At 40.8% G+C, this 13,239-nt stretch overlaps 1 protein-coding gene across 3 annotated transcripts in view; it reads right to left on the bottom strand.

Moving 5' to 3' along the window:
- slc5a6a (solute carrier family 5 member 6a) overlaps window positions 1–13,239 on the bottom strand; it is a 60,653-nt gene that overhangs the window by 34,099 nt on the left and 13,315 nt on the right. For 2 of the 3 annotated variants that reach the window (XM_041805700.1, XM_041805701.1), the window contains exons 2-5: window positions 12,164–12,252; window positions 8,662–8,942; window positions 1,112–1,333; window positions 501–566 (exon numbers count right to left, since the gene is read on the bottom strand). In XM_041805700.1, coding sequence (XP_041661634.1) covers window positions 501–566; window positions 1,112–1,333; window positions 8,662–8,787 — 414 coding nt within the window. In that variant the 5' untranslated portion in view covers window positions 8,788–8,942; window positions 12,164–12,252. Of the gene's footprint in view, window positions 1–500; window positions 567–1,111; window positions 1,334–8,661; window positions 8,943–12,159; window positions 12,253–13,239 lie in introns of all 3 variants that reach the window. The other variant, XM_041805702.1, reaches the window with a different exon arrangement.

Here is a 13,239-nt window from a genome sequence, read left to right as displayed (position 1 = left end):
AGCTAAAGGGTTGAGTAATTCCACATTTCACTTCCTTCCAACTTTTCTGTTTTTTAATAACACAGCTCTACGAACATATTTAAGACATCTGCTACTGATTTTGCTCTTTGTAATTTCAGGCTCTTCACAAGTTTAACTGTTTCACCCATTAATTATACCTTCTTATTTTCAGCTTTGTTTCACTGCTTTTAGCAGTTTTATTTCACATTTTCTTATTTTCCACTTTCAGCCTCAGCATTTCAATGCCTTTGCTGCAAGGAAATGCAACTTCTCTTGATTTGTTTTTTTGTTTGTTTTGATGCTCTGAAACATTTAAGTGACAAATATGTGAAAAAAATAAACAAAGAAGGGGTAAATATTTTTCACAGCACTGTACTAAAATGCAATAAAATTAGGGAAATGATAAATCTCTCTGCTACATCTTTTTTTTTCCCAAGTTCCTAAACTTGTGAAAGGAGAAGTCCTAAAATGTAAACACAGTGTGATGCAGAGATAGGTACCATCTGAAAGATGAAGGTCACGGTCCCACATATGCGAACAGTCTTGTTGAAGCGCAGCTCCAGATACTGTGGAGGGAAGAAAATGTAACAGAAAAAAAATAAAGAGTAGACAAAATCAAAAGTCAGACAAAGCTATCATCTCAGAGACACTCTGTCTTTTACCATCAGTGCTGATAATAATGTTTGGGCTAAAGACCAGGACTGTATGTGCTGTATAAATCCACATTAGCAGAGTAAACGTTGTAGTTTAGAGCGTATTTGTGCAGCACAAATTATACTACAGTCAATGATAGAAACAGAGAGCTGTAGATAAATGCTCCTAGAAGACGTTCAGTGCTAGGACAAAGATAATTGTTTCTGTTGAACGTTAACACATCAAGGATAAGCAGATAAGAGGTCAGATAAGAACGCTACGCTCTGAGATCATACTTAGCAAGACAAAGCTGGGGGAAGCAGGAGGAAGGTGTTGACAGAGTTGTAAACAAAACAGGCAGAGGAAAGAGGAAAATACAGTTAGGAAGAGTACGACATTACAAGGACAGGTCATCAAACAACCACTGAGGCACATTCACAGCCAGCTATGAGTGTGCGTTCATCTCATCTCCGTGTACCTCATAAGCACTGGCCAGTCTCAGCCTGTAGAAGACCGGTATGAAAACGTGAGCTGGGATGAGCAGGCCCAAAAAGTACGAGCAGCCCAGGAACCAGTACTGAGTCCCGAAGGTGTACACCTCAGACGGAGCGCCCAGGATGGCTACGGCGGACTGGAAGGTGGCCAGCAGGGACAGAGACACCGGCAGGCAGCTCATAGAGCGATCTGCCATCAGGAACTCCTGTCAGACAAAACCTAGTTAGAGGTTTCTGAAGCTTCAAATAATCTACACCTCTAAAAAATGTCCGGTTTAAAATTACAGACAAGGCAAGGCAAGTTTATTTGTACAGCACATTTCAGCAACAAGGCAATTCAAAGTGCTTCACACAGGACATTAAAATACAGTGACAAAGGGAAAAAGAAACAATGGAAAAATTTGAAATGAAACGTAAAAGGTGATTAAAAACAGCAAATAAGATCCACAAAAGATAAAAACCTGGGTTCCTCTCAACCTTGGTCTGGAGACCGAATTCTGTCCCAGACAGTTTCACGTTTCTGGCCAATACCAGATCCTTATCTAAGCTCCAAGCTCTTAACTTAAAACAATTTAAAAGAAGAATGTAAAAGGTGATAAAAACAGCACATGAAACCCATAAAAGATAAAAACAAACATATAAAAGTTACCGTGCAGAGTTTGAGCAAAAATAGAAAATTTGAAAAGTGATAAAGTTTTTAGTCAAAGGCAGCAGTGAACAGGTGAGTCTTCAACCTTGATTTAAAAGAACTCAAACTCTCAGCAGACCTGATGTTTTCTGGGAGTTTGTTCCAGATATATGGAGCATAGTAACTGAACGCTGATTCTCCATGTTTGGTTCTGACTCTAGGGACACAGAGTAGACCTGCACCAGACGACTTGAGCGGTCTGGATGGTTCATACTGGACTAGAAGGTCTCTGATGTATTCTGGGCCTAAACCATTCAGTGCTTTATAAGCTAACAGGAGGATCTTAAAGTCTATTCTCTGAGAGACAGGGAGCCAGTGTGGAGACCTCAGAACAGGAGTGATATGGTCCACTCTCTTGGTCTTAGTGAGGACTCAAGCAGCAGCGTTCTGGATCAGCTGCAGCTGTCTGATAGACTTTTTAGGCAGACCAGTAAAGATACTGTTACAGTAGTCAGTTACAGTTTTTCAAGGTCCTGCTGTGACATTAGTCCTTTAATCCTAGAAATATTCTTGAGGTGATAATATGCTGACTTTGTAATTGTTTTTATGTGGTTTTTGAAATTCATGTCTGAATCCATGACAACGCCCAGATTTCTGGCCTGGTCTGAGATTTTTAACTGAAGTGACTGGAGCTGCATGCTGATTTTTAGAGATTCCTCCTTGGGTCCAAAAACAACTACCTCAGTTTTTTCTCTGTTTAACTGAAGACAATTATGGCACATCCACTCAGTAATTTGTTCCATGCATTTACCCGGTCACCTGGGGACATTGAAATGTAGAGCTGTGTGTCATCTGCATAGTTATGGTAATTTATTTTGTTGTTTTCTATGATCTGAGCAAGTGGAAGCATGTAGATGTTAAACAGAAGAGGCCCCAGGATGAAACCTTGGGGGACTCCACATGTAATTCTGGTCTGCTCAGATTTAAAGTTACCTACTGACACAAAATAATCCCTGCCCTTTAAGTAGGATGCAAACCAATCAAGAACTGTGCCAGACAGTCCCACCCAGTTTTCCAGTCAGCCAAGTAATACATTGTGGTCAACTGTGTCGAAAGCAGCACTGATGTCCAATAACACTAAGACTGAAGTTCTGCCATGATCTGTGTTTAAGTGAATGTCATTAAACACTTTGACCAGAGTGGTCTCAGTGCTGTGATGTGGTCTAAAACCTGACTGAAAGACATTAAAGCAGCTGTTCACTGTTAGAAAATAATTTAGCTGTTGAAACACAGCCTTTTCAATAATTTTACTTAAAAAAGGAAGGTTTTATATCTACAGAAGAGTATTAGGGCCACTGGAAAAAAAAAAATTGAGACTAAAATTTTTTTTCGCTTGTGAGAAAAAAGTCAGAATTCTGAGAATAAAGTCTGAATTCTGACAATAAAGTCAGAATTCTAAAAAAAAAAAAGAATTCTGAGAATAAAGTCAGAATTCTGAGAATAAAGTCAGAATTCTAAAAAAAAAAAAAAAGAATTCTGAGATAAAAGTCAGAATTCTGAGATTAAAGTCATAATTCTGAGATTAAAGTCATAATTCTGAGAATAAAGTCAGAATTCTGAGATAAAAGTCATAATTCTGAGATTAAAGTCAGAATTCTGAGAATAAAGTCAGAATTCTGAGATAAAAGTCAGAATTCTGAGATTAAAGTCATAATTCTGAGAATAAAGTCAGAATTCTGAGAATAAAGTCAGTACTCTGAGATTAAAGTCAGAATTCTGAGATTAAAGTCAGAATTCTGAGAATACAGTCAGAATTCTGACAATAAAGTCAGAATTCTGAAAAAAAAAGAATTCTGAGAATAAAGTCAGAATTCTGAGAAAAAAGTCAGAATTCTGAGATTAAAGTCAGAATTCTAAAAAAAAAGTCAGAATTCTGAGATTAAAGTCATAATTCTGAGAAAAAAGTCAGAATTCTGAGAATAAAAGTCAGAATTCTGAGAAAAAAAGTCAGAATTCTGAGATAAAAGTCAGAATTCTGAGATTAAAGTCATAATTCTAAAAAAAAAGTCAGAATTCTGAGATTAAAGTCATAATTCTGAGAATAAAGTCAGAATTCTGAGAATAAAGTAATAGATTTTTCTCTTTTACGAGCGGCTTAATAACAGCTGTTTTCAGAGTCTGTCGGAAGACTCCTGAGATTAGAGACATGCTTACAATCTGTAACAGATCAGATGCCATGACATGTGAAACCTTTTTGAAAAAAATCTGTGGGTAAAACATCCAGACAGCAGTAGGAGAAGTTCAGTTGGTATAAAAAGTCCTCCAGATTTTTGTCATTGATTGGATTGAACTGTGTCATGGTGTTTAAACTGTTTTTAAATGGGCATAGCACAGATCCTGAACTTGGTGTAGAGGTACTCACTGCCTGTCTAATATTCTGAATTTTCTCTTTGAAGAAAGAAGCAAATTCATTGCAGGCCCTGGCAGAATGAAGTTCAGGTGCTATGGACAGAGGGGGGTTTGTTAATCTCTCAACAGTAGAAAACAACACTCGAGCATTACTTTTGCTTCTGGTGATCATGCCTGAGAAGAAAGACTGCCTTGCATTCCTCAGCTGGAGATTATAAGTGTGAAGTTTCTCTTTATAGATGTCAAAATGAATCTGGAGATTTGTTTTTCGCCACCTGCGTTCAGCTTTTCGACATTCTCTTTTTTTCATTTTTCACCACCATGGCATTTCTCTATGGAGATCTTTTCTTGCTAGGGACAACCTTCAACTTAATGGGAGCAATGGGGTCAATAACATCTAACATTTTAGAATTAAAGTTATCTACCAGCTCACTGATGGAACTACAGGGCAGGGTGGCTGTGGAAGAAAAAAGCTGGTTAAACATTTCACTGGTGTTTTCAGTAATGCATCGTTTCATGATGGGTTCTCTCTGATTACTTGTGTGCACAGAGATAGAGCTCTCAAAGAAAACACAGCAGTGATCAGACAGGGCCACATCGCTCACAACAACCTTGTGTATGTTCAGACCCTTGGAGATTAGCAGGTCCAGAGTGTGCCCTCTATTATGTGTGGGCTCTGACACATGCTGACTCAGCCCAAAGCTGTTAAGAGTACAGTACAGTTCTTTAGCCCCTCTGTCCTGGGGGTTGTCAACATGGATGTTACAATCACCGACAATGATTATACAGTCAAATTCAATACAGATTATGGACAGCAGTTCATTGAAATCATCAAAAAGTCTGCACAGTATTTAGGTGGCCTGCAAACATTTAGTAACATGGCTTGAGGGGAGGACTTCAGCTGAAGAGCCACATATTCAAAAGTAGAAAAATTACTGAAAGAAATTTTTTTAAGTTGGAAAGAGTTTTTGAATAAAATCGCCACTCCACCTCCTCTCCGATTCACTCTGGCCTCACTAATAAAACTAGAGTTGGGAGGGGCTGACTCAATAAGAACAGCTGTGCTGTTATTTTGATCCAACCAAGTCTCAGTTAAAAACATAAAAATCAAGGATGTGCTCAGTGATAAAATCATTGATAAAAAAGTTTTTCCAGCCAAAGGCCTGATGTTCAATAAAGCATGTCTTCGTGTCATAGGAACATCCTCTATCATTTTTGGGACAGATTGTGATTCACAGGGAATAAGTTTCAAGTTTGATGATCTTGTGCCGTCACTTTTGTGCCCCCCATTTCTCAGCACATTCACCTTTGTTTTTCTATGACCAATCAAGACAGGAATTTTCCAACCTGCTAGCATACAGGGCCCTGGCTTGGCCTGGGAAGACTCATGACTGCTGATAATCTCGCAGCCTGGACCCAGAACACATCAGTTTGTGCTTGCAACATTTTGAACACAAGCAGCCTTATCATCCTTGTCGGGCTGAGGAGACAGTACATGATGCTTCCTCGGAAGGACAGGGCTTTGTTGGAGGTGGTCGATATGGGGTGCTAATAGGAGAGAAGATGGGAGAGGGATGGGGGGTACATCTTAGTCCAGAATTGACCAGCTCCTTTATCTGGTCAGTGAACTCCAAGTGGGGAGAGGAGGGAGAAAGGGAGAGTAAGGAAGAGAGGGACCTGGTTGGGGTTTGAATGGGTGAGGCAGGTGGACTGTCATAGGTGCCGTTGTTGTTGAGGGGGATGGAGGCCTGTGGAGACCCCTCCTCCTCTTGACTCTGACGCCTCTTTGGCTAAGAGCTCTCCTTGGGTGGGGGTGAATGTTGCTCCTTATTATTCCGCTGTGTTTTGTCTTTCTCTCTGGCTGAATCTTTCTGTTTTAAGTCCTTGGCAGAGGGGACTGATGGGTGACGTAGGAAGTAAAATAGGTTAGAGGCCAACAATTTCACTCCTGGCTTGTTCAGGAAGAGTCCATTTGCTTCAAAAAGATGTCTGCGCTCCCAAAACATGTGGAAATGTTTGATAAAATGCACTGAATAGACAGTACATGCAGTCGAAAGCCACTTATTTAGTGCCCGCAACCTGCTGAATCTCTCCTCTGCATTTCTGACCGGTGGTATAGGTCCACTGATAAACACATCCGCTTTCACAGAGCTCACTGTATTCAACAGCTCAGTGAAGTCCTGTTTTAGCACTTCAGACTGTTGTTTAGCAACATCATTTGACCCTACATGTATTATGATGTTCCTTATGATTGGATGTTCAGCCACGATATGCAGAATCCTTTCCATCATGTTGGAAACCATATCCTTGGGGAAACAGATCACGTTGGTGTTTTTACTGCACACCTTCCGTAAGTCTCTAATAGCACTGTCACCCACAATCAAAGTTTGAGGCCCAGGCTTTAGCTTTCCCTGTAGCTTTTTGCCGTTTGACATGCTATCAGTCGTTACCCTTCTGTCTGAGGATGCATGGTCTGACGGAGATTCAGGGTACTTCATCAGTGGAGAATATCTGTTGTGCAGCTCAGTACTTGGGGGGTTGAGGAGGCACTTCGCCTGGGAGGAAGTGCAGGCGAGCCGGTCTCATCACATATCTGCTGACGTGCTGAGGTGTTTTTTCCAAATTCCACACTGGGCCCCCCCCCCCCCCCCCCCCCCAGGAGCCTAGTTTGGGAGCAGCATACTTGGACTTGAAGCCCCCATATTGATAGACACATTTATGGCAATGCATATTAAATAACATAAACGAGTTAAAAGGCAATGAATCCACAGTGGGATGAATCTGAATATGAGGGTGCAGCCAGCTTTATGCTATAAAGGAGGAGGCTGGGGTGGAGAGTGTTTACCAGCAGCAGCAGTGTGGTGCATCAGCGTCAGTGCAAGCAGGGATTAGTGAGAAATACATCATATCTAAATACACCGCTGTGTTGAGAGAAAGAGCTGTGATTGGCTGTGGGACCTGGGAGGCAGTTATTGGGATCAGCTGGCCGTCAGCTGATCAAGGATGGGAGTAAGACCGTGTCCTGCATGAACTAACGCCAAGCGGGGTGCAAATCAAAGATACATGTGCGGATTTTGGTTGAATTCTGCCCTTCCAACCAAAATCCAGTCCTGATGATCTGACTGTTGTAGAGACTATCATATCAGATTTTCTTGTGGTGTAAGGCTGGCCACACACTCGATGATTTTCACAACAAAAATGAGTTTAAAAACATGGGAGACCACAGACATAAGACAAATTCAAAAGGTTGCTCATGTGATAACACTGTGACTGTGAGAACACTGTGACCACACACCTGTCCATCTGCCAACAACCTCAGGTGATCACGTGACTTCAGAAGATTAACAAGCATGTATGCATGGGTGTTCCCTCCACCACAGGCGGCCCTGGCATGTATTACGGGCGCAGCAAAATTCATAAAACAAGGAAAAGAATCAGGATGAAATCCTGGCTGGAATTCATGAGGCACTGCTGGGGCATTAGGAAGCCCAGGTTTCTCTGATAGCAGCTCATCTGGTGTCTCCCATCTTCCAGAAATCCTCTACGGGATTCAGGTCCGACCAGTTGGTCAATCAAACACAGTAATAGCACGGTCAGAGAACAAGTTTCTGGTAGTCACTGTGGGCAGGTGGAACGGAAATCAGTGTCTCCATAAATTTTTCAGCAGATGGAAGCATGAAGGGCTCTAAAACCTGCTGACAGCGCTGACTCTGGACCTGATAAAGGCCAGTGGACCAAAACCTGCAGATGACATGGCATCCCAAACCATCACTGACTGTGGAAACTGGAAATTGGACTTCAAGTACTGAAGGGTTCTGGACCTCCCAGATCTTCTTCTAGACTCTAGGATTTTGATTTACAAATGAAAACAGGTCTTTGGACCTCTAAACAACAGTAAAGTTCTTTTTCTTCTCAACCCAGGTTAGAAGCTGATGACTCTTGGCTCTTGGTCCACTGACTCCAGCCCCTGTCCAGTCCTTGTGAAACTCCCCTCAGTTCTTGAATCTGCTTTCTTTAACACCTCTGAAGGCTGAGCTCATCCCTGCTGCTTTCCCCTTCAGTCAACTTTCAATCAATAAACTTTGATAAAGCCTCTGAGAACAGCCTGACCTCCCAGCAGTGACCTTCTGTGGCTTACCCTCCTTCTGGAGGGTGGCAATGATTATCCTCTGGACATTTGTCCTGTCAGCAGTCTTCCCCATGATTGTGGTTGTGTGTGCTGAACCAGAGTGAGAGAATGAAGGCTCAAGAAACCTTTGCAAATTGGACTTTTCCATAATATTCTAATATTTTGAGATGGTGGATTTTACATTTTTGTGAGCTGTAATCATCAAGATGAAAGAAATCTTGAAATATTTCACTTTGTATGAGATGAATGTAGGATATGGAGATTTGACCTTATGAAGTAAATCATGGCTCGACTTCACTTTGCATGTAAATGCACTCACCATCAACAAATAAGGATTATAAAAAATCTAAAACTTTTGGAGCACATACCTGCGTTGTGCGCTGGCGTCCACCAGAGAAGGCATAGAAGAGACCGATGCCAGCAGAGGCCACCAACAGCAAGGCGAAGATGACGTAGTCCACCGTCGTGAAGTGCATCTGGACTACTTCCCCCATGGTGACACTTGCTGTGTGTGTGTGTTTGGGTGTGTGTGTGGGTGTGTGTGTGTGTGGGGGGGTCGGTGGAGCGGAGGCTGTTGGAGTCACGGCCTCTAAAGAGGATCACAGTGCCGATGAAACTGCTTCACCCATAGGGAGAGTCACTGGGAGAGCTGGAGGAAACATAACACAAGAAAAAACATGGCAGGACTGTGAAGAAATTACACCTGAACTTAAGACTTCATTTTTTAAAATTCGTACCACAAATGATTTACAACTGACGTGTTTATGCTGACAGCCCTCACAAGTTTTCTCTTCTGTTAGCATATAAGTCCTATTATTTAAGGACCTAATGACCAGGCTTTGGTTTATGCAGTTATTCTGTTTTAAATAGGGCTGCATGGAGCTGAACACAATCACAGAGTAAATATAAAACTGAAATATAATGAATTAACATACACTTTATGGACAGGAGCATTAACCCACACCTGTTAATTACTGAATTCAGGTGTCTCCTCCCTGCTGCATGTTCTACAGTCAGCTGTAAGTGATATTATTAGAGAGTGGAAGCATTTAGGAACAACAGCAACTCAGCCATGAAGCAGAAGACCATTTCAAAATTACAGAGCAGGGACAAAGACTGCTAAGACTGCATCTCTGAAGAGTTCTGAACAAAAACGGTCAGTGGAAGATTCACTGAACACCGACACCGGACTGTGGAGCAGTGAAAACATTGTCTGTGGACGACCAATAACACTTCCTGTTTGGCAGTCGGATGGGTGAGTCTGGGTTAGGAGGATGCCAGGAGAACATTGCCTGCCTGCCTGCCCTGTGTCAACTGTGAAGTTTGGTGGAGGAAGGATATTTGTATGGGGCCTTTTTTCAGGGTTTGGGCTAGACTCTTTATCTCCAGTCAAGGCCAATCTTAATGTTTCAGCATACCAAGACAGTTTGGGGAAAGCCCTTTTCTATTCCAGCATGACTGTGTCCCAGAGCACAAAGACGGACAATAAAGACATGGCTTGGCTAGCTCGGTGTGGGAGAACTGGACTGGCCCGCACAGAGCCCTGACCTCAGCTCCATCGAGCACCTTTGGGATGAACAGAAAAGGGTGAAGCAAAGAAAAAACAGGACAAAAAGGGGCAAAAGGTAAAAACAATAAAAAATAAATAAATAAAAAAGAGAAGAAAAGTGGCAGAGGGGCAAAAATGCCAAAAGGTGGCTGAAGTAGGCAAAAAAATTGCAAAAAGATATAGCGGAAAAATGGGAAAAAATTGGTTGGAAAAAGTGGAAGAAATGGATGAAACAGGTCAAAAATGTGTAAAAGTGGCAAAAAAGATGTGGCAATAAAGACAGAAAAACGGTTAAAAGTACCACAATCATTCCAACATTAGACCCCAATAATATTTTTACACGCTTTTCAGGTAGAAAGAGAAGAAACTAATTAAACACACATGCACTGATATCAATAAATCAAAACTGCGGAGGGCTGTTCTCTAGGATTTTTAGGGATTTTCCTTGAATTATCTTGAATTCTTAAGTTTTTGATGGTTACACTTTTGCACCGTGAGTGTAGTTGTCTTCTAGGTTGGTCACTTCCTGACTGCGCTAACAGCTAGGGACGCACCCACCACTTTATTTCAATTCCAATTCCAATAAATATGTACTGATACCGGTACTGATTTCGATATATATATACAGTGCTTAACAAGATTATTAGACCACCCTAACCCTAACCAAAGTAAGGTTTATGCCACAGCTGCCCTAAATTAACAGCATTGGTAATTACCAAAATCATTTTTTATGTGTCTGCAATGGTTAATACACCAATATGTAGAAGCTCTTTAACCCAAATTATATTTTTAATGCTAAAATAGAATTATTATTGTTATCCATGAATTTTCAAATGTACTGATTTACAAAAAAACTGAAAAAATAGTAAAGCACGTTAATATTTCTTGATGAATATGTCAAATTATCGTTATTTACTTGCATTTCTGAAGAGAAAAATGAGTTTTAGTGGTTGAATGTTATGCTTGATTCATTTCTGACTTCTCAGAGAAGCCCAGTGAGCCGGCTCAAATTTGGGGGAATTCAGTTTGAAATCCCTCATTCCTGTTCAAAATGGTGAAACGTGCAGAGCTGACTGAAAATGAAGGAGTCCGCATTAAAGCACTTCATGATGCTGGATGGTCTCTGAGACAAATATGACAGGTGGTCTAATAAATTTGTTAAGCACTGTATATGAGCGCCAAGTCTGCCTCATTGCTCCATGATTGCCATAAAATACCTCACATTGCTTCAGCTGTACAATGTGAGGGGGCAATCAATTACGTCAGGTGTTCCAGCTTTTCAGTACACATTTTTTGTGAAACTTGCATGTCTTGTTTTCTGTCATTAATAGATAATAGTCTACATCCGCTGGAGTTAATTGTAATATACTCATTAGTGTTATCATACCAGAGTTACATGTAGTCCGGTAGAGAAAATAATTTAACACCGACACTAGCATAGAGTACTAGCAACACTACTCAGGGTTCACCAGGGTAAATTCTTAACACCATACAGTGTCGGAGTAACACTGGTTCAGTGTTAAAAAAGTAACACTTTGCATAGTGTTAAATTAAGTGTGGACACATGTATAAACACTTCTCTAGTGTTACTCTAACACTGGTGATTTTGCTGTGTATATAACACACATGTTCTTAGAAAATCCACAACTAAACGGGCGCCAGAAAATTTCTCCTTTGCCCTTCAGCTATTTAGAGAGAGAAAGAGAGACAATAAAGACTTGATGTCTCTGTTTCATCTCCTGTAGTCTGTCATAGTGAAAGATATTCGAGAATAAATCTGAGAAACCTCAGGACCTCCAGCCAAAATTCTTGAAGCCTTCCAGGTTTTTCCTGTGACCTCGGTCTGAGGTTTCAGCTGACCTGGTTTTTCTTTGGTTGACTCCAGCCCTAAATAGAGCAGGTCAAAGAGTTGTTGCATAAAATGAGCAAACACTGACGGGAAATTTAAGAGACTCACACTTACCAAGTCTAAAAAAAAACTTCCCAAATTTTTACATTGTGAAACTGCTTTACCAAGAATTATGGGAAATACTTTCTCTCTCTCTCTCTCTCTCTATATATATATAGATAGATAGATATATATATATCTATCTATATATATATATATATATATAGATAGATATATACAAATATATTATAATAATATAATATTTAAGGTTCATCGCTCAATAATGTCAGCTTGTTCTTCAATAAACAATTTTGCAAAAATGCATGCATATTTGACTGTAATATAAAAACAAAAAACAGCACAACTTTAGAGAAAAATATCAACAGTATAACAGAATGAAAAGGGTTTAGAGAAACCAAATGGATGCACCTACTGAGTTCAGGCTGCGGTCGGCCGGCTGGCTGCTGGACGCTGAATGCTCACTGGAAGGCAGGATCTCTCTGACCACATCCAATCACGTCTCTGTGAGGGCAGATAAATGTTTTTCAATGACCTACCACACTAAAAAAAATAAGCTCGTACTTTACTGACCCCCAGGAGGGAAATTCCACATGTATAAAAACACATAATGTCACAATATTATTACAGATCCTTCAACACTAGTGCAGTGTGTTCCAAACAACGGTGTTTTTGGCACCGATCATTTTAACCAAACAAAACCTGAACCCTGGTTCTGTTTCTGCAGGTGAAACACGACCGCGTTCTCTGACGTTTCTCTCTACAGGTGATGACTCCAAAACACGACTCTCACTGCGCTCACATAAAAATACGTTTCATATTTCATGACACAAAAGACTCTCATGTCCTGATGTGCTGCTTTCTATTTCTATATTTCCAAGAGGAGAGTGGAGAGGCTGCTGACTGTGGAGAGGAGAGTTAAGACAGCTTTTAAAGAGACAGACTGGCCCTCATTTATCAAACATGTGGACGCCAGAAATCTGGGCGCACGCTCATTTCCACACACAGATCAGCACTTATTAATCTGAACACTAGAGGTGAGCTTATATGTACTACAGCAGTGGTTCTCAACTGGTGGGTCGGGACCCAAAAGTGGGTTGCAAAGCCCTTTCCAATGGGTCATGGATGTGTGTCTGGAAAAAAACTGCACCAAAATTTTATGAGACTCTATAAAACATGCATGTTTTGCCCTGTTCCATTGTTTTGTTCACCGTTTGTACTGTCTTAGGTCCAAGCTCCACTATTTTTTATTAAATATTTCTGATTGGTCAAAGAAATCTCCAAAATTTGGGTCGCAATTCTTCTTGAGGAGTTGATGGTGGGTCCCGTGACTCAACCAGTTGAGAACTACTGTACTAAAGCATCGTTGTTTACAAAGTTCTCATTTGGTATTGAGTACTTTTTTAAAGTTTTGATATTAAAAGAGTACTCTAATAAAATGGTTAACTATGCTCCTCATCCACTTGTTTTCAGTCGTTCTCCTCTGCCTCA

Source organism: Cheilinus undulatus, linkage group 14 (genome assembly GCF_018320785.1).
Source record: "Cheilinus undulatus linkage group 14, ASM1832078v1, whole genome shotgun sequence".
Lineage (NCBI taxonomy): Eukaryota > Metazoa > Chordata > Actinopteri > Labriformes > Labridae > Cheilinus > Cheilinus undulatus.
This window is presented reverse-complemented; position numbering and strand designations above follow the sequence as displayed.